This window comes from Equus caballus, chromosome 21, assembly GCF_041296265.1.
Source record: "Equus caballus isolate H_3958 breed thoroughbred chromosome 21, TB-T2T, whole genome shotgun sequence".
In the NCBI taxonomy this organism is placed as follows: domain Eukaryota; kingdom Metazoa; phylum Chordata; class Mammalia; order Perissodactyla; family Equidae; genus Equus; species Equus caballus.
In genome coordinates this window covers 14373976-14395087 of record NC_091704.1, presented here as the reverse complement: position 1 = coordinate 14395087, position 21112 = coordinate 14373976, and the positions used below count along the sequence as shown (strand labels likewise).

Below are 21112 nucleotides of genomic sequence, written 5' to 3'. Positions count from 1 at the left end.
CCTCACTGCCCCTCAGGGTTCCCCAGGTGGGGTTAAATTCCAGGTGTGCACAGAGGTGTGCACCTTGATGTTATCTGTCTTTCTTCCCTGCCTGCTTCCCCACTCCCCACCCCTGTGTGGGGATCTGGTCCCAGATAAACTGTTTGCTCTTGAATCCTTGCCTCAGGATCTGTTTCTGGGGAAACTCAAGGTAAGCCCCTGATGCTCTCACCGTCTCTCCCCACCTTAAATATGGTAGCTATTCCTTATACGGTGCCTCTGATTTTCTTTTCTTTTTTATTGAAATGCATTTGACATATAACATTGTGTGAGTTTAATGTGGACAACATCTGGATTTGACACATTTATATTTTGTAACATGATTGCCCTGGTAGGGACAGTTAGCACCTCTATCATGTCACGGAATTATTATTTGTTTTTTTTGTGGTGGGAATAATTAAGATCTAGTCTCTCAGCAAGTTTGACGATTACAACGATATTGTTGTCTGTATTCACTCCACTGTGCATTAGATACACAGAATTTGCTTATCCACTAGTTGCAAGTTTGTCCCCTTAAACAGCATCTCTCCTATTGCCCCACCTCCAGCCCCTGGGAACCACTGTTCCACACCCTGTTTTACGAGTTTGGCTCTTTTAGATTCCACCTATGAGTGAGGTCATTCAGTATTTGTCTTTCTCTGTCTGACTTAGCTCACTCAGCAGAATGCCCTCCAGGTCCATCCATGTTGTCACAAATTGCAGGGTGCCCTTATTTCTCATGGCTGAACAATATTCTGCTGTGTACATATACCACATCTTCTTTATTCGTTCATCCGTGGATGGGCACTTAGGTTGTTTCCTTACCTGTGATTTTCTTTCTTCTGTTTTCTTTTAAAGGTTGGCACCTGAGCTAACAACTGTTGCCAATCTTTTTTTTTTTTTTTAACTCTTCTCCCCAAAGCCCCCCAGTACATACTCATATATTCTAGTTGTGAGTGTCTCGGTTTGTCCTATGTGGGACACCGACTCAGCACGGCCTGATGAACAGTGCCATGTACGTGCCTGGGATCCGAACCGGCGAAACCCCGGGCCGCCAAAGTGGAGTGTGGGAACTCAACCACTAGGCCAGAGCTGGCCCCTGATTTTCTTGTCTATTGAAGAGATACTTGCTAGCTGGGTGATAGTCGGAAAACAGTGACTTCATTTCTGAGTTGCTCTTTCTTTTTTTGTAAAACAGGGATGACGGCCCTTCTCCACCAGTACCTGCTGCATGGCAGAGCCTTAGTAATTTTTCTGTTTCATTTACTGTCTCCTCTCTGCTCAGGCTCTTGAGAAGCAATGGGAAAATGCCACCTGGCTGGTGGTAGAGTTTGTGCTCGTGGGTTTCTCCAACCTCCCAGACCTGAGGACCACCCTCTTTGCCCTGTTCCTCCTCGCGTACCTGGTCACCCTCAGTGGCAACCTCACCATCATCACCGTCATCCCCGTGGATAGGACCCTGCACACTCCCATGTGCCGCTTCCTGCCGGTGCTGTCCCTCTCTGAGACCTGCTACACACTGGTCACCATCCCCAATATGCTGGCTCACCTGCTCGTGGAGAGCCAGGCCATCTCCATCGCTGGCTGTCGTGCTCAGATGTTCTTCTTCCTGGGCCTGGGGTGCAGTAACTGCTTCCTCCTCACCCTGATGGGTTACGACTGCTATGTGGCCATCTGCCACCCCCTGCGGTACTCCGTGATCATGAGACCCACCGTTTGCCTGTCCCTGGGAGCCCTGGTTTTCTGCTCCGGGGTCTCGGTGGCCTTGCTGGAGACCAGCATGATCTTCTCCGCGCCCTTCTGCCGCAGCGACCACATGGAGCACTTCTTCTGTGACATTGCCCCAGTCCTGAAGCTCAGCTGTGCACAGAGTGCCGGCATAGCGCTGGCCATCTTCTTCCTGAGCATCCTCGTCGTGCTGGCCTCCTTCCTCCTCATCCTCTCTCCTACGCCTTCATTGTGGCCGCCATCGTGAGGATCCCCTCGGCAGCCGGCCGGCACGAGGCCTTCTCCACCCGCGCGGCCCACCTCACCGTGGTCATTGTGCCTTTTGGCTGCATCTCCATCATCTACCTGCGGCCTGAGTCCAGAGGAAACCCCGACCAGGACCGCCTGGTGGCTGTGTTCTACATGGTGGTGACACCGCTGCTGAACCCCGTGGTGTACACCCTGCGGAACCAGGACCTGCGGGTGGCTCTGAGGAGGACCCTGGCACAAAGCCGCGGGGTTTTTAAGTAGATACTTGCTCTGCATTCCCCCTCCAGACTTTTCATGAATGTGCGCTCCGCCTGACGCTCCGATTCCTCACCTGGAAAACAGAGGCCACTCCCAGAACCTCACATGGACTAGCCCATTCCAGGAGGCAGTTATCAAACAGTGCTGAGACCTGGCTGACTCTGCAAAGGCTGCCTTTTCGCTTGGTCTAAAGTCCTTGACTTTGCTGGGATGCGCCGCTGTCTGCAGTGCAGGACGGTCCCCAGCGGAGGGCGCCGTGGACCCTGCCCCGGGCTGGCGGGCAGTGCTTAGCCAGCAGTGCTTAACCAGCAGAGAACAGGGATGGGCACCGGGTCCAGCATCCCTTTATTTGTCTCACTCACAAGTTTTTTCTCTCTTCTTTGGAAGGGGGGCTCTTCCCGTCACCAACCCGAGGCTGCCTTTGTTTATTTTTCCTGTCGGAATGGCACACTTGAACGCAGTTGTCTTCGTGATTATTCTGTAGCTGTCTGTCCTTGTTTGGTCCCTCATCTCTTTGGTGTATGATGGGACCAAAAGAAAGAAGGGGGAATTAAAAAAAGTTATTGTGGTAAAATATATATAACATAAGTTTTGCCGTTTTAACCATTTTTAAGTGTATCATTCAGTGGCACTAATTAGATTCACAATTTTGTGCAACCAACACCACCATCTATTTCTGTAACGTTTTCATCATCCCACATGGAAACTCTGTGCCCATTAGGCAGTGGCTCCCTGTTCTCCCCGCGCAGCCCCTGGTGAGCTCTAGTCTCCTTTCCGTCACTAGGAGTTTGCCTATTCTAGGAATTTCACATGAGAGGAATCATATAGTATTTGTTCTTTTGTGTCTGGCTTATTTCACTAGTATAATGTTGTGAAGGTTCATCCATGTTGTAGCACGTGTCACAACTTCACTCCTTTTTATGGCTGCACAATATTCCACTGTGTGGCTGGACCACATTTTGTTTATCCATTCATCTCTCGATGGACAGTTGGGCTGTTTCCACTTTTGGCTACTGTGACTAGTGCTGCTATGCACTTGTGTGTATAAGTGTCTGTTTGAGTCCCTGTTTCCAATCCCTTGGGTGTGCACATAGGGGTAGGATTGCTGGATCATACGGTGGCTCTATGTTTAACTATTTGAAGAATCCCCAAATTGTTTTCCATCGTGGCTGCACCATTTTGCATTCCCAGCGGCAATGTATGAGGGTTCCAATTTCTCCACAACCTTGCCAACACGTGTTATTTTCCATTTTTCAAAATCATAGCCATCCTAGTAGACATGAAGTGGTGTCTCAGTGTGTTTAGTAGTTCGCTTTCGTTTAACTGAACACTGACGATGGAGTGAAATCATTCAAAATATAGTAGTCCCTTCTTATCTGTGGGCAACACCTTCCAAGACCTCCAGTGGATGCCTGAAAACTCACGTGTGTGGAACCCTATATATACTGTGTTTTTTCCTGTACATACACACATATGGTAAAACTTAATTCATAGATTAGGCACAGTAAGAGAGCAACAACAATCACGAATAATATAACAGAACAATTATAAGAATATACTGTAATGAAAGTTACCATAGCTCTTAGTAACTTCAGCATATGATTTTTTTTCTCTTCTTATTAACTTGAGGACTTTCACCTTTTCACTTAAAGCAAGCACTTTATGGCTTCTGTTTACCATATCCAAATTGCCAGCATCATCATTCTTGCACTTTGGGGTTATTATTCAGTAAAATAACGGTTACTTGAACATAAGCACTGCGATACCATGACAGTCAATCTGATAAGGAAGATGGCGACTAAGTGACTAATGGGCGGGTAGAGTGTAGAGCGTGGATAAGCTGGACAAAGAGAGGATTCTCTTCCTGGGCAACATGGAGCAAGATAATGGCCAATAAAAGTGGAAGGGAAGTCAGTGGAGGGGGACTCTGTAGTTTCCTTGCATTTAAAAAAGTTGTGAGAAGAGTCATTTTGGTTTTTTCCTCTATCTGAGCCTGTGTGAGAAGGTGATCTCTGGAGCTTCTGCAACCATTTTGTGACACAACATCTGAGGATGGCAGAGTAGAAACGAAGGAAAAAAAAAATCTGTATTCTTGATGACACTTCTTGTCAAGTGAAATAATAAATTGTCCATATCATTTAAATCCACTTACCTTTGGGGTTTCTGGTACTTGCGGCCCAAAGCCTGTTCCTGAAACCAAAACTGACGTTTGAAGTGATGTTTTACTCTCCAACCACTCCCACTGCTACCACGCAGAGGCCAAGGACTGAGGGGCAAGACTCGAAAAGACATAGGAGTGAAGATGGCCTATTTCTTTCCGTATCTGGTTTTGTCCTCGGGAGGCTCCCACTGTCCTCTGTCCACAGGCACCAGTGAAGTTTCTCAGCTCATTTCCTGCTGGTACAACTTTGGGGTTTGGGGGCTTGTTCTAGAAACAAATTAGTCACAGATAGTACGTGAATGTCAGGTTGACAACGTGGATCGCAGTGTTTCTTCAGTGCGACTGGGCTGCCCTCAGCCCTCTCTGGGAAATCGGGGTTGGATGCGTGTGTTTGGGGCGGGATTTGGCTTCCATCCTGTCTCTTCTCTGAGGGAAGCGCTGGCAAAACGAAGAAAGAATGACTCTTGGCAAAATGATGAATGAAAAGGTATGCTATCACATCCGTTAGGACGGTTAGTATAGAAAACCCATAAAATGACAGGTGTTGGCAAGAACGTGGAGAAATTGGAATCCTGGAGCACTATTGGTGGGAGTGAAACGGGGTGGCTGCCGTGGAAAACACTGCGGAAGTTCCTCAAAAAATTAAAAGTAGAATTATCATATGATCTAGCAACTCAACTTCTGGGTATGTATCTAAAAGAACAGAAAGTAGGGCCTCAAAGAGATGTCTGTACACCCATCTTCATAGCAGCAATGATCACAGTGGCCAAAAGGTGGAAGCAACCCAACTGTCCATGACAGATGATGGATAAACAAAATTCGGTGTATGCAATATTATTCAGCCTTAAAAAGGAAGGGAACTCTGATGCGTGCTGCAAGGGATGAACCCTGAGGACATTATGTTACTTCTGATAAGCCAGTCACAAAAAGACGAACACCGCGTGATTCTACTCATATAAGGTATCTAGAGTGGTCAAATTTATAGAGACAAAAAGTAGACTGGTGGTTTCAAGGGCCTGGGGGGAGAGGGAATGGAGAGTGATTTTTTAAAGATTTTATTTTTTTCCTTTTTCTCCCCAAAGCCCCCCAGTACATAGTTGTATATTCTTAGTTGTGGGTCCTTCCAGTTGTGGCATGTGGGATGCTGCCTCAGTGTGGTTTGATGAGCAGTGCCATGTCTGCACCCAGGATTCGAACTGATGAAACACTGGGCCGCCTACAGCAGAGCACGTGAACTTAACCACTCGGCCACGGGGCCAGCCCCTGGAGAGTCATTTTTCAATGGGGACAGAGTTTCAGTTTTGCATGATGAAAAGTTCTGCAGGTGGATGGCACCTGTGACGGCTGTGCAGCAATGCGAATACACTTAACACTACTGAACTGTGCATTTAAAAATGGTTACGACGGTAAATTTCTTTCATGTTATGTGTATTTTACCGTGAGTAAAATTAAAAAAGTAATGCTATGAGAGGCAGTCAGTCTCAGCGCGAGAAGGGCTTCTTTGTCTTGCAGACATCTTGGCTCTGAAAGGTCTGAAGGCCCCTCCCAGACAAGCAGAACCAAAAGCGCTGGTGCGGCCGCACCCAGTTTCACACAGCGTCTTCCCCACCTCCTCTGGCCTACGGCAGCCTCTCCAAGAACCTGGCCCATGAGTCATCCTGTCACTGCATCCCGTCACAGTATAAGATCTGTTCCTCAAGTCCTGAGATGGCTTCTCATGGCCTGGTGACCTACAAACTTACAGGATTTTCTAATCTACATGCAAAATAAACGTTAGAATGAAACTTAGCAATTTTAAAGTTCTGTCCGGCAGGAATTGTGAAGCCTCCTGCCCGTCCCGTGGGTAAGTTCTCTGTCCGCTGTCCTTCGTGGTCCTTGGCTGTGCCTACTGGGGGCTCCTCACTGTCCTCTGTCCCCCATGGCTGCTACCAAACCGTCTCGTCTCATCTCCTGCTAGTGCAGCCTGGGGGCCTTGTGGTGCAGCCTGGGGGCCTTGTTTTAGGGCCAGTCACAGTCTTTTCCAGTTCAGGCTCATGTTTTTCTCTCTAAAATTTAGTAGGTGTTCCATCTTTTTGTCCCCAGGCAGCTCCTTGTGCAAGCAACTGCAGCCAAAGAGTCCCTCTGACACAATTCTTTTCTTTCCTATTTTTCTATTCTGGTAAAATACACCTGACATAAAATTGACCATCTTAACCCTTTTTAAGTGTACTGTTTCAGCGGCATTAAACTCATTCAGAATGTTGTCCAACTGTTACCACCGTGCATCTCCAGAACTTTTCTCATCTTCTAAAAGTGAGACCCTGTCCCCAGTAAACACTAACTCCCCGTCCCCCCCCACCCCCCGCCCCGGGCCCCGGCAAACACATCTGCTGTCTGTCTGCGTGACTTAAACGCTCTGAGTGCCTCATGCAGCCGGCCCTGGTGGTCTAGTGGTCAAGACTCGGGCTCTTGCTGCTGTGGCCTGGGCTCAGGGAAACAAACAGGCTTTGTCCTTATTTCACTTTGCATCACGTCCTCAAGCTTCATCCATCTATCTGACTTAGTTCTGAAACCTGAACGTGGCCCTCCTTTGTCTCCTGGCCTCCACTCTTGGACCTTGGCATTCTCTGGAGGCTGCTGAAAAAGGGCTGATCTCTTACTGTAATTGCCTCCTTGTGGCCACCTTGTATCACGCCTTCCCTGTGAGCCCTGAATCACCAGACCCAGGCAATTTGAATTAGAGCCTGCACGGAGAGAGCCTGCCTTAGTATCGTTATGGGTCCTTCCATTTCTGCTTGCCGCCCTTTTTATTAACAGTGGCAAGAAGTAGCAAACACGCACAAATAATCCGGCTTCTCCCAACCATTTTCCAGAGGGCTGCAGACTCAACAGGCACACAGTCTGTCATGCAAAACGTCACAGCTCTGCTGAATGGTCTGCCACAACATGGATCCCTGGCTTTCCACCGCGTATACGTGTCCTCGTGACCTACTGCCTGATTGTGGAGTTAATGCTTCACAGTTTAGATTTTTATTATAGCAGAACCTCACATCTGGCATTAACTTCTATGTAACTCATTGTACAGTATGAGCTGCTACAGCAAAGAGACCCCAAAAGACAGTAGTTGACCCTGGATAGAAGTTACGACTTGCTCACGTAACAATCTAGAGGTGGTGATTGATTCAGGGCTGTAAACTGATTCTGCTTTCCTTAAATCATGGCTTCCATCTCTGGGCCCAAAGTAACTTCTCTGGCTCCACCACTGCATCTAGATCCCAGGCTACAGGAAAGGGCATAAGGCTCCAAAGAGCACACAGCCCTTCCTTTTAAGGGCACACTGTGGATGTGGTGGTCATCACTCCCATTTAGATCCCATTGGCCAAAACTATGACACATGCTACAGCTGGCAGCAAGGGTGTCCGGACACATGGATTTAGGTGGATTACCATGTGTTGCATTTTTAAAGGAGGAAGGAGAGAGTGAATTCTGGTGGACAAGCAGCAACACATTACTTGCATCATCCCCATGAAGGAAGGTTGTCATCTCCATCTTATTGATGAGAAACACTGAGGCTAATAGAGTTTAAGAAACTTGCCCAATATCACACAGCTACTGAAAAGCTAAGCTGGGATTCAGTACGTGGTGCTCTGAGCTATTAGTCTTAACCAGTTCCCTGGGGGCAGGGACCCCGTGGGCAGAACCAAGAGACTTAAAACCGTCCAAAGGAAAATGGATGAGAAGAGGAAGGAAGATTAAAGTGAAGAAATTCCCGGATTTCTATCCCAGGTGAACTGACGGGAGACTTGAGAGAAAAATAAAGTCTGAACCAATTTCTAGATCCTGTGTATTCATGATTATTTAATGTTAAAACTTTCTGGGAATGGAACGTTCCATTATTCCCTTCAGCCACTGGGCATGACTAAAGAGACAGATATTTTGGGTAACCTGTGTTTTCCAGAACACTTTTCTCTTTGCCTTCCATTTTGTAATATATAATATAAGAGAAAATATCATTATATAATGTTATTATATTATGGTCGATGTGTAATATAATATATATTATGTAATAAATATATATCATATATAACAAATATATATGATGTAATAAATATGTAATATGTAATAAATTATAATAAACACTAAATAAATGTATAACATTATTATATATCATTTATATATATATTCTCTCCCTACAACGACTGCCTGCTCCGTTGGTGAGAGGGTTCCGTGGTGTGGATGGACCACAGTTTAACATTTACCTATTGAGGGGAATTCCGTTTTTTCCAATTTTTGAGTATTACAAATAAAGCTGATTGTAGGATGTTTGATTTCAATTCCTATTTTAAGGGTCATATTAAGCACATTAACATTTTTGTGGGCTGCCTCCATTTTTTTTTTTAAGTTCGGGGAATTAGGTGATATATAAATTACTAACAACTCCTTTAGTAATGTTTTAGTGGTTTCTGTGGACTTCTAATTTTTTCCGGTTGTCAGGACTGATGGGTTTTCATTTCTCTGGGGAGGCGGATGGGAATGTGGGCTCCGCCCTCGCTGTTGGGCGTCACCTCATGCAGGGGTGGGGCCAGGTGTGACGGGCACGTCCTCAGGGTGGTTGGGGGCCTGGGTGGTGTTGCCTTTCGATCAAGGAGAAGGAAGCAAGGATTCGGAGCTTCGTCCCAGGTGCCTGGGGCTCCATCGCGAAGGCTGTGTGAGCCCTCAGAAGCACAGGTCCCTTCACGCCCACTGCACCGGGGTCTGGAGAGCTGGGTGCCAGTGTAGCGCTGGACCGCTCGCCGAGAGCGGGAAGGCCCCTGCCTGTCTCCGTGTCTGAGGTCGCTAAACGGAGGACCTGGCACCGACGATCTCTTCCCTCCTTGACATTTGTGGATCCTAGGCTTTCTCTGAACATGAACATGAGGATTACTGAGGATATGAAGGTCTGATAAGTTTACTGTTTCCCTAAGTGTGAAGCACTGAAGAGTAGCGTTTTCTGCACGTGGCGTTAAAGGGACCTTCGAATTACACAGGCAGAACTTTATTCCATCTCCCAATTCTCTTTCAAGGCTACTGCTTACTTCAAGGAAAAATTTCATTTTGGTGCTAGTGTATCTTTAAAATACATATATTTATTTACATACTGTGTGTATAATATCTGTATAATTTTATTTTTCAAGTATTATACGGGAAAATGGTTTTTTTTAGTGTACAGTTCAATGAATTTTAACACATGCCACCACCACCATAATCTGGAGTTAGAATGGCTCCAGGACCCAAAAAACCCCCTTTATCCTTCCCTAACCCCCGACAGCCACTGATGTCCCCTCACTATGGTTTTGTCCTTTGGAAAACATCAGATCCAATGGAATCATATACTATGTAACCTTGTGAGATGGGGTTCTTCTGCTCAGCATAATCTTTTTTTCAGCTTGTGGGTAGAGAAGACTTTTTTCCAGTTTTATTGAGATATAATTGACATGTAACACTGTATAAGTTTAAGGCATTCAACATAATGATTCAATATGCATATATACCACAATAACTCTAGTTAGCATCCATCGCCTCACATAGTTATAATTTTCTTCTTGTGATGAGAACTTTTAAGATCTACTCTCTTAGCCACTTTCAAATAGACAATACAGTCTTGTAACTGCAGTCTCCACGGTGTACGTTACAGCCCCAGAGTAAATAACTGGAAGTTTGTCCCTTTTGGCCACCTCCACCCATTTCCCCTCCAGCAGCTGCCTCCTCCCAGCCTTGCCCAGCCTCTGGCAACCACCAATCTGTTCTCTGAGCAGTTGTTTTTAAAGCCTCTTTTAAAAAAAATTTATTTATTTTAATTTTTTTCCTGAGGAAGATTCACCCTGAGCTGACATGTGCGAATCTTCCTCTGTTTTGTATGTGGGTCACTCCCACAGTGTGGTGCCTGGGAACCCATTGGGACTGCAGAAGCAGAGTGGACGAACTCAACCACTAGGCCACCGGGCTGGTCCCCTGAGCGCAGCTACTTTGACATTCATGCAAGTTGTTGCATGTTTCAATAGTTTGTCCTATTTATCTCTGAGTAGTGTTCCATGGTATGGATGGGCCACAGTCTGTTTCACCATTCACCTATTGAGAAACACTTTGATTTTCCCGTTTTTGGCTATCACAAATAAAGTCCCTATGAACAACTGTGTGCAGGTTTTATGTGACTTCCCTTGTCCAAAATCCACTCTGGCTTCCCAACTCACTTAGAATAAAATCAGCGGTAAGCGCAGGTGGGGCTCTGGGTGGGCCCCAAAGGCCTCGCACTGCGATAGGCTTGAGGAAGCCACGTGGGTGAAGCTCAGTACCCATGCTCCGGGTGCTCCCAGGCTGGGAGCCCGGGCAGCACCGCCTGAGTTCACAATCTGCCTCTATCACTTACAAGCTGTGTGACCTTGGGAAAGTTCCTGAACCTCTCCGTGCTTCAGTTTCCTCATCCGTCAAATGGGATAATGATAACCACGAGCCTTACAGGGCTGTTGTGAGGATTAAATGAATTAATATATCAAAAGTGCATGGAACAGCCCCTTGCAGACAGTAAGTGCTTGACAAAAACTCACGATCACTATTTCATTCCTGGCTCTGGGAGTTTAATGGGCATGGGATGCCCTTCTAGGAGGTTTGCGTTTTATTCTCTTAATTATAGGCAGGGAGAGTGAGGTTGAACCAGTAGGTGAGAGTCACGAGGCAGCGGGCCCGGCTTGGAGACTATCGGAATAATCCAGCACAGCCCGCCCAGAGCGGCGGCGAAGAGCCTGTTCGGAGGCGGTAAAGAGGCAATAGGAGGAGGGCTCATAGAGTCAGCAAGGATAACCCATCGGAGGAATTTGCTAAAAAGAGGAGTAAAGGGACAGAGACAAGCGGAGATGAGGTTTCTTTTTTTAATGGGCGAAATTAAGACCCAGGAGTGATTCAACAGAAGATAAAATTAATGGTGGGCTGGAATCCTCAGAGGGAAATCCCAGCAGCTGACTGGGATGGGATGGGATGGGAGCCAAAGTTACAATGGCAGAGTCTGTCTTGGACAGACGCACGGCGCTTGGTAGCCGTATTACTCCCCTTCACTGATGGAGAGATCATTTCCCAGAGGCCGGATGGCCGGAGGGCTGGGGAGCGCGCGCTGGAACCAGGACCCAGCCTGCTTCGAGGCGTCTATCCCTCCGCGTTCGCAGCGGAGAAACCCCGAGACAGCCGGGAGGGGGCGCGGGTCTAGCGGGGAGGCAGGGCTACGGCCGAGGGGCCGGGCCTCTGCCTCGGCCGGGTCGCGGCGGGGTGGGAGGCGGGGCCGGGGCTCGTTGGGATGAGTGCCCGGATGGTGGCCTCCAGGGAGCGGGTCCGTGGCCGTCCGCGCCGGCCAACGTGGGGGTGGGGGGGCGCTCACGGTACGGCTGGTGTGGAACGCGGGCCGCGCCTGAAGGCCCGAACCTGCAAGCCTGCGGTGCGCCAGCAGAAGGCCGCGCAAGGCCGGCTCCCGAGCATCGGGCTCCGGGAAGACGCGGAGGGGCCTGACCCCTGGCAAGGCCGCGGGAGAGGGCCTGCAGTGCCAGCCAATGAAAGGCGAGGGGAGGCGGGGCCTGGCGCGGGCGGCCAGCGGGCACCGGCGCTGGAGGAGTCGCCGCGGCCGCAGCGCGGTGGTCGTGTGCTTGCGCATCTGGACGGCCGGGGCACCGCCCACCGCGGGTGGGAGGGGCGTGGCCGTGTGCCGGGCAAGTGACGCGAGGAGCTCGGCGTTCCTGAGTCGCCCTGCAGTGCGTGCAAGGTGAGAGGGTCTTGGGGATCGGAGGACCCTCCGGGTGTGCTGTGACCTCGACTCGCGGCCTGGGGTTGGGGGTCGGGCTTGGGCGCGGACGCTCGCTGGGGCAGGGGTCTGGCCGTGACGTCCGGATCCTGGCACTGCCTTTTCCCTCCTAGGCCGCCTCATGGAGGCCTCCGCGGGCGCCTTCTCCTCCGTCCTGCTGCTGGCCTTCGGCGCGCTCGTGATCGCCGTGCTGGGCGCGGCGCAGCGCCTGGGGCTCTTGTCTCGGCTGGTGCACACGGTGAGGCGCGCCCGTTCTGCCGGCGAGGAAAGTGGGACTAACCCAAGGCGCCCGAGAGGAACGGTCTGCTCACGGTCCTGTCCCCATTGCCCCGGGGCCTGCACTTTGCCACCACCAAGACATAATCCGGAAGCTGCGCTAGCTGGGCACGAACGCCCGCGCACACTCCTTCCCCGGGGCCCTTTCTACAGGCTCTCGAAACCCGGTGGGGTCAGAGCGCGTGAAAGGCAGGCGCGGGACGGGCGGCCGTGCAGGGACAGTTTTCATGTATCGCTCAATGCGTGCCTGAATAGGTGCTCTTGTTTCCTTTTCCACGAGAGGAAACAGGCTCAAGAGGTTGAGCGGTAGCTTACCGTAGGTTTGGGGAAGATCTGACCCCACGGGTGTCGCTCTGAACTACTTGGTCCTGTCTCAGAAATTTACCGCTTCCCCAGACCCTCTCCCGAGTCTTTCGTCTCCGAGCCTGGAGCAGCCCTTCCTCTCCTATCCAGAAGTAAGGCCACTAGCCTTGGGGACTTAGGGAGATCGACGCCAAAGGCCTCTGCTGTGTGGGGCTGTGTAGAAGCTGGGGCTGGGAGGCCCAGCACTTCCTGTGCCAGCAGGCCGGCTCCATGCCAGGCACCTGGTGGCTGGCAGCTTGTCAGCTGGACCTTGCCCAGGGCCTGGGAGGGAGTCTGGTAGGCTGCAGTCAGCGGTGAGGCTACCGGCCCTGACACTGCAGGGGATGTAGTTCTGGAGTCCCAACAGATGGTCCCTGCCCCGTGCCCTTGGCCAAACTCCCCTGGGTTCTGTAGATCCACCTTCCCTCCCCTCTCTCCTTGATTGTCCTCCCTTCCCGGAGCTGGAACAGAGTGGGGCGCTTAAGAGCGTGGATTCTATGGGACTTTGAATCTTGCTTGGTCTCCTTAGCTGTAAGAAGATTAATGACAAGAGGATCTGATAAGAGGACCTGTATATAGCACGATATGTGCCTAACCAACACCGAGGTTCCTGTGACCTCTGACGTGCTCCGCCCTCCTTCCTGGGGGAGGAGGATTGCCTCTCCTCACCTGGCCCAGCTCCTTGACCATCTTGTTCCTCCCCCTGCTTGGGTTCAGGTGGACACGGCAAGCATCCAGCATGGTGGGGAGAGTGTGGCGGCCGTGCTGAGGGCCCACGGTGTAAGGTTCCTCTTCACGCTGGTTGGTGGGCACATTTCCCCACTGCTGGTGGCCTGTGAGAAGCTGGGCATCCGTGTGGTGGACACGCGCCACGAAGTCACGGCCGTCTTTGCTGCCGATGCTGTGGCCCGCCTGACTGGTGAGGGCAGAGTAGAGAGGGCTGGGGGCTGCTGAGACTGGGATGGGGGTGTCTTTGAGGGGCAGGGGTTTTTCAGAAGTGGTCAAGAGAGTGGGCGCGGCTGTGACGAGGTCTGTGTTCCAGGGACGCTGGGTGTGGCGGCGGTGACGGCAGGCCCTGGCCTCACCAACACGGTGACTGCGGTGAAGAATGCCCAGATAGCTCAGTCCCCAGTCCTGCTTCTGGGGGGCGCTGCCGGCACCCTGCTGCAGGTGCCCTGTCCTTGGGGGGCGGTGGGGGCCCCAGGGAGGCTCAAAGGGCCTCACGTCTTGACTCCCCGGACTCCTGTCTCCACTAGAACCGGGGTGCCCTCCAAGCCATTGATCAGATGTCCCTGTTCCGGCCACTCTGCAAGTTCTGTGCTTCCGTGCAGAGGGTGCGGGACATCGTGCCCACCCTGAGGGCTGCGGCGGCTGCTGCTCAGTCAGGCACCCCGGGTAGGTGGGGTTGGCTGGGCAGCGGTCAGGCCTTAGGGCCTGGGGTCTAGGGAGGCTTGGCAAGCTCAGCGTCCTTCCTGCCCCTGCAGGCCCAGTATTTGTGGAGCTACCCATTGACGTGCTGTACCCCTACTTCATCGTCCGGAAGGAGGTGGTGCCAGCCATGCCACCCAAGGGCCTCATGGGTCGAGTGGTTTCCTGGTGAGTAGCCCCATGCCTGCCGTGCCCTCCCCCATGCTCTGCCCTCCCCTGTAACCTCCTGCCAGCATCTCTCATTCACTCATTCATTGATTTGCACATAATTTGAGAGGGGCCAGCCGCAGGTAGAGCATTCCAGGTAGAGGGAATAGCATATGCAGAGGTCCTGAGGCACGGACAGACTTGATGGGTTGGGAACAAAGGTGGCTCCTGTGGCAGCAGGTGAGCAAAGGGGTAAGGGGCAGGGCTGAGCTCAGAGCTGCCAGCAGGGGCCCCGGGGATGGCCTGGGCTTTTTTGTTTAATCTGAGATCCACTGAGAAGTACTGCAGGGCCTTGAGCAGAGGTGGGGGGCCCTGACTCAGTTTGTTATTACGTTCCCTCTGGCTGCTGCTGGAGAATGGACAGTGGGGTCGGGTGGAAGCCGGGGAGCCAGGGAGGAGGTGTGGCGGTCAGCAGGATGACAGGTGATGGTGGCCTCCATCTGGGTGGTGGCTGTGGGATGCGGAGGTGTGGATGGGTCACGTATCAGTGTCTGGACCTCCATCAGGCCAGAATAAGGGGACAGTGGGTTACAGGCCGGTGACATGGGCACAGCTCACTCTGGGGCCTCTGGAGGATTTTGAGTGGTTACTGGCAGGATCTTGGAGAGAGCAGGGCAGCAGGGCTGGCGTGGGACAAGCTTGAATGTTTTCCTGGAAAAGATGCAAGTTTGAGGGGGGCATCTTTCAGTTGAGAGGATAGAAGGGGCTCCAGGTAGGGACATAGCTCCAGGAGAGGTATGCGGAAGGCATCCGTTTTTCGTCACCACTGAGGTGGCCTGGCTGAAATGGCATAGGAGGGAGACTCGCTCTCCTCCTCGTCCTTCTCCTGTCCCTTCCCTGTGCCTGTTCTCGCCCCTCCACCTTCCACTCCTCCTCCAAATATTTTAGTGGTGCTGCTCTGTGCTAGAGTCCAGGATGGGCATGAACCACACAGGCCGGTCCCTGCATGAAGCTCAGGGAGTAGAGGTTTCGCTCACCTGTCTTCTGTAACAAGCCTTTCTTAAGACAGTGAGGTATTACGCCCTTTTCATATGTTAGGTAACTGACACCCAAGGAGGCCGAATGACTTGCATCCGTCCTGTTAATGGCTCACCTGGGGCGCCTTCAGTGCATCACCTGCAGAGCTACGTGATGTCTGTGATGAGTGAAATGGAAGTCCAGAGACATGGGTTCAAATCCCAGGACTGCCGCCAACTAGCTGTGTTAACCTAAGCAATGGATTAAACCTTTCTTTCCTTTTCTTTCTTTCCAGTTTTTTTGAGATATAATTGACATGTAGCACTGTCTAAATTTAAGGTATACAGCATAATGATTTGACTTACATATATTGTGATTAAACCTTTCTTGACTTCAGCTTCCTTATCTGTAAAATGGGTGAATGTTGCCTGCTTTTCTCTTTAGACCAAGATTTTATGAAATATAAAATTAGATCATTTGGAGAGTGCAAAATGCTGAAGTGCAAAAGAATTGACCATTACTGTCTTAAATAAGAACAGGGCTGAGTCCAGTCTCATATCAGATGCAAGGCAGGGTGTCTCCCATACTTCCTCCAACATGGGTAGGGAACCAGAAATAAAGAGGGGGATTCAGGGGTCCTGCACATACAGGAAGTGGTTGGTGACCGTGTCAGGTCGGCTGAATTTTTAAGCGGATCTGTTCTGTGGCTGTGACAGTCTCTTTGCTCCCTGGCCTGTTGGTTCCGCCCCACTCCATTCCCCACCTCACCCCTCTCTCGGCTGCCCCTCCTCAGCCCCCTGCAAGGGGACTTTTGTTTCTTTTCATGTTAGGCTTCCCCACGGTTCTATCCTTGGCCTGTTATCATTGTCTGCAACCTTGACAGAAGCTTTGGCTCCTACTGCTAGACACGCCCATGTGTCTGTATCTGACTGCATTAGATGCCCCTTGAGGGCGAGGCTGAGCAGAATTTACCCTTGTCTCTCCAGGGCCCTGCACAGGGCCTCATGGAATGTTGGGCCCTGTGACCCAATGAGTAAGGAGACAGAGAAGGAGATGTCTGAAGCTGGAGAAGAGGCAAGAATACTGACGATGTTAATAACTCCCATTGACTGATGGTTTGCAAAGTGCTTTATATCCTGAATGTATAGATCACTGAACCTGAGGAGGGATAGGTTCCTTTTACATTTTACAGAGGAGGAAGCTCAGAAAGGTTAAGTCACTTCCCAAAGTCACACAGCTGGGAAGAGGCACAGCTAGGACTTGAGCCCATGCCTCTGACCTGCAGCCATGGTCCTTGATCCTGGCACTCCATGCCTGTGTCACTTGTTTCTGAGGGTCTGTGTCCAGTTGGGGTGGTCATCAGAAGCTTCTGAGGGAAGCAGGCCGCTGGAGACCTGGCCATGGGCTTCGTCTGCCCCTGGGTGGTTGCTCATCTAGCCCTGCGCCTGTCCTGCTCCCCTACCTGCCTCTTTCCTGGTCCCTGTCCTCCTTCAGCTCCTAGAGCCCTGGGGATTCCTCCTGGTAACCGCCCCTTCCTCTCTCCTTTGCAGGTATTTAGAGAATCACCTGGCCAACCTCTTTGCAGGAGCCTGGGAGCCTCAGCCCGAGGGGCCTCTGCCTCTGGACATCCCCCAGGCATCCGCCCAGCAGGTGACTGTCTCTCCTCCCTGGCCAGGCACCCCCACCTGGCAGGATGGCCTCTCCCTGAGTCAGTACTGGGGCTGTAGTCTTAGGGGGCTGATGGTGACTCAGGGTTGGCCCTTTGAGCCCCATCTCTCGCCCTAGGTTCAGCGCTGTGTGGAGATCTTGAGTCGGGCCAAAAGGCCCCTTATTTTGCTGGGGAGCCAGGCCCTGCTGCCCCCGATACCTGCCGACAAGCTTCGGTGAGAAGCCTCAGCCTGCCCTTCTTATCATGTTCCTGGTCCCTGGTCCCCTGAGGCCCTGTGGGGACGTGCAGGCCTTTGGCCACACTTGCTTCTGTTCTTCCTGGACCCCCAGGGCTGCCGTGGAGACCCTGGGTGTCCCCTGCTTTCTTGGGGGGATGGCACGGGGGCTGCTGGGCCGCAACCACCCCCTCCACATCCGGCAGAACCGCAGCGCCGCCCTGAAGAAGGCAGACGTCGTCCTGCTGGCAGGTAGGCCTCAGCCTACCCTGCACCCCGCCCCCCTCCAGACACCCCTCACTCTGTGACCCTGCCTCTTCTAGTCAGTTACTCGCTGGCACTCCACCCTCATAATCACCCACCCTCTTACCTCTGGCCCCACATTCCCCTGTGAAGGGTTTTGAACACCCTGGACCTGAAATTCAGATGAACTCTCGCCAGGCTGCAGTTGTGTGCTGTGATCTGGCTCTACACAGAGGAGGGTGCACAGACAGCAGGCAGCTGCTGAGCTCATGTACAGCATTTCAACAGCGTGTCCACAGACAGCATTAACAGTTTCACATCAAGTGCTTTCAATCATTAGCTCTTGCTGTGTAATAACCATCCCCAAACTCAATGGCTTAAAATGCAATTATTATTTCTCAAGACCCACCTACAGGTTAGGTGGTAGTTCTTCTGGTTTTCACTGGGCTCGCTCCTCAGTCTGCAGTTGGGGAGGCTGGAAGGCAGCCATGCTGATCCAGGCTGGGCCGGCTCACACGCCTGGGGTTGGCCTCAGCTGCCATCACCGAGTTCTCCCCTCCACCCTCCTTCCTCAGTGTTTCACATCATCCAGCAGGCTGGCCTGGGCTTGTTCACTTGGTGGAGGACGAGAAACATGCAGGGCTCGGGGAGTGTGGTTATTTAAGAGACAGAGAGTGGAAGCTGCGAGGCTTCCTGAAGCCTGGTCTCCTGAAGGTTGTGCCATCACTTCTGCCACATTCTGTTTGCCAAAGCACATCCGAGGCCAGTCCAGATGCGCAGGGTGGGGAGCTGCAAAGTCTGCAGACGGTGCGAGTACAGGGAGAGGTCAAGAGCAGGCACCTCTTGGCATTGTCTACCACGGTGGGTTAAGTGAGGTAGCGGGTGCTCCCCAGGACGCTGGCCCTCCATCCACTGAGACCCTGTCCCCACCCCAGGAATCATCTGTGATTTCCGCCTCTCCTATGGCCGTGTCCTCAGCCGCAGCAGCAAGATCATCATTGTCAACCGTAACCGGAAAGACATGTTGATCAACTCAGACATCTTCTGGAAGCCCCAGGAGGCTGTGCAGGGTGAGCCCCCAGACGCCCCCACACATCCGTGCTCTTCCTCGTCCCTCTCTTCCTGGCCTCTCCTGCAGCTGGCTTGAGCTGGGTGCTGGTGATAAGGCCCGGACCCTGCCCCAGGGGCACCCAGTCAGCCAGAGACATGGATGAACAAATGGGGTGTGTGTCAGAGGGAAGGCCTTGGACTGTGCGTGTGATCCTGTCCCCTGCCTCCCATGCTGCCCACTGCCCTTAGGACACAGAGCTCACTTCTTGGCTGCTGAGGCCTCTCTTTTCTGTCATGCCCCTCCACCCTGTTCAGTCCCCTGTGACAGCCTTTCCATGCTGCTTTGCCTCTCATTCCAAGGATGCTAATTCCACGCTGCAGTGCAGCGACAGGGGACGCTCGTGTCAAACAGAGAGGTGGCACTGTTGCATTTGTAACAGCTGGTGGGCACTGAGTTGGAGGAGCCAGGCAGAGGCAAGGGGCTGTTAAACAGGCCTGGATAGAAATGAGGAGGCCTGGAGTGGGATGGCTGGGGACAAGAAACTCTACTTCTCTGAGCCTCTGCGTGGTCATTTCTCAAATGGGAATGGCAAGAAGGATGCCACTGGCTCGTCTGCTTGTTCACTCATACACGTGCTTGGCAGAGGCAGGGGTTTTCAGTGACGTGGTTCAGAGGCAGAATTTGCAGGATGGCGTGATCTGGGATGTGAGGGGCAGGCAGGTGACGAGGCTGGCTTGGGTTTCTAACCTTTGTGCTTCCTAAACCTCTTTCTCTGGCTTTGCTTTCCCTTTCACCGCTGGTTCTGGCAGGCTCTGGGGTGTGTTTGACCCATTTTGCCCCAGGAACACCCCTGGCCTGCCTCCTGGCCGCCTGCTCGAATGCCGCTGTCAGCTTCCTGCTGTCCTTGGGCCTCTGCTGCTGGCAGGGCAGGAGGCGGCCCCCTCCCTGCAGCCACACCCTCCTCTTTCTCCAGGAGATGTGGGCTCCTTCATGGTGAAGCTGGTGGAAGGCCTTGAGGGCCAGACGTGGGCCTCTGACTGGGCAGAGGAGCTTCGGGAAGCCGACCGGCAGAAGGAACAGACCTTTCGGTGGGGGCTGGCTGGAGTGGACGGGGGGGTGGGGTTGTGGGTTCCCGGCAGGCTCTGCCGCGGGCCCTGCTGACCTGTGCCGCTGCGCTGCAGGGAGAAGGCGTTGATGCCTGCAGCCCAGCACCTGAACCCGGTACGGGTGTTGCAGCTGGTGGAGGAAACTCTGCCTGACAACTCAATTCTGGTGGTCGACGGTGGGGACTTCGTGGGCACTGCTGCCCACCTGGTGCAGCCCCGTGGCCCCCTGCGCTGGCTCGATCCTGGTAAGGAAGGTCTTGTGCCTGGGGCAGCTTGCACTGTCCTGGCCCCTTCACACCCACCTGCTCTTGGTTCTCCTAGGGGCCTTCGGGACGCTGGGGGTTGGTGCAGGATTTGCACTTGGAGCCAAACTGTGCCGGCCAGATGCCGAGGTGAGTCAGGGTGCGGACGGCAGGGGGCTTGCTGCTTTCTGGGCTGTGAACCACCCCAGCCATCCTCGATCCCGCCCCAGGTCTGGTGCCTCTTTGGGGATGGAGCATTTGGCTACAGCCTCATCGAATTTGACACCTTCGTCAGACACAAGGTGACTGGGCTGCCCCAGGGGAAGCTCAGAGCTTGGGGTTCTGGGAGATGTCATCAGGGGTGGGGGGGGGCTGGGGAGGGAGCTGCTTCTGTCTGGCAGAGATCCTGGCCCTGTTTTTGTCCTCTGGCCAAGCCTTGGGACTGAAGGCTGTGGCATGTGCTCTCCCTGCAGATCCCAGTGATGGCCTTGATAGGGAATGATGCTGGTTGGACCCAGATTTCACGGGAGCAAGTGCCCTGTCTGGGCAGCAATGTGGCCTGTGGCTTGGCTTACACTGGTGAGTGGCCTGGGCAGGGTAGGGACGGGGGAAGCTGTTTCAGTCTGTGCTGGGCGTGTGTTTCTCTCTTGGACTGGCTGCATGGTGGGCTGGGCCCCTGCCACCATCTGACTTGACCTCCCCTTTTAGATTATCACAAGGCAGCCATGGGACTAGGGGCCCAGGGCTTGCTGCTCTCACGGCAGAATGAGGATCAGGTGGTCAAGGTGCTGCGTGATGCCCAGCAGCAGTGCCGAGATGGCCACCCAGTTGTGGTCAACATCCTCATCGGGAGGACGGACTTCCGAGACGGCTCCATTGCTGTGTAGGGCCTTGTGGGTCAGTACCCTTGGCTCCCTTCCCACCCTGGGACTGTGCCTAGCTGGTTTGGAGTCTCATCTTTGCCTGCCCTAGGCCTATTCCATGAGGCCCAGTGATGCTACAACCCTCTCTGAGGACAGCGAGGGGCTGGAGGGGTCAGAGCTAAAAGAGGCTCCCTGACAGCACAGGACAGCTCTTGGGCCTTTTTCTCTGTGGGCCCAACTCTGCACCTTTTCTCTCCCTCTCTTATGCACTGAATAAACCACCTTTGATCCACTTGGGC

General features: G+C 52.5%; 1 protein-coding gene and 1 pseudogene across 2 annotated transcripts; both read left to right on the top strand.

Annotated features, from left to right (window-relative positions):
- OR10B1P (olfactory receptor family 10 subfamily B member 1, pseudogene) lies at positions 1337-2256 on the top strand (annotated as a pseudogene).
- On the top strand, positions 11682-21105 carry ILVBL (ilvB acetolactate synthase like). Of its 2 annotated transcripts, XM_005604086.4 has the most exons (16): positions 11682-12176; positions 12329-12453; positions 13551-13752; positions 13876-14003; positions 14090-14228; positions 14318-14429; positions 16976-17075; positions 17211-17308; positions 17424-17560; positions 18487-18621; positions 19576-19690; positions 19784-19953; positions 20030-20100; positions 20181-20252; positions 20424-20529; positions 20659-21105. In XM_005604086.4, the coding sequence occupies exons 2-16, from the start codon at positions 12337-12339 to the stop codon at positions 20835-20837; spliced, it is 1881 nt and encodes a 626-aa protein (XP_005604143.2). In that variant the 5' UTR covers positions 11682-12176; positions 12329-12336; the 3' UTR covers positions 20838-21105. The 2 variants fall into 2 exon arrangements, with proteins under 2 accessions (XP_005604143.2, XP_023481086.1); XM_023625318.2 differs by lacking the exons at positions 11682-12176; positions 12329-12453 and having other exon boundaries at positions 13270-13752.
- The last annotated feature ends 7 nt before the right edge of the window (positions 21106-21112 follow it).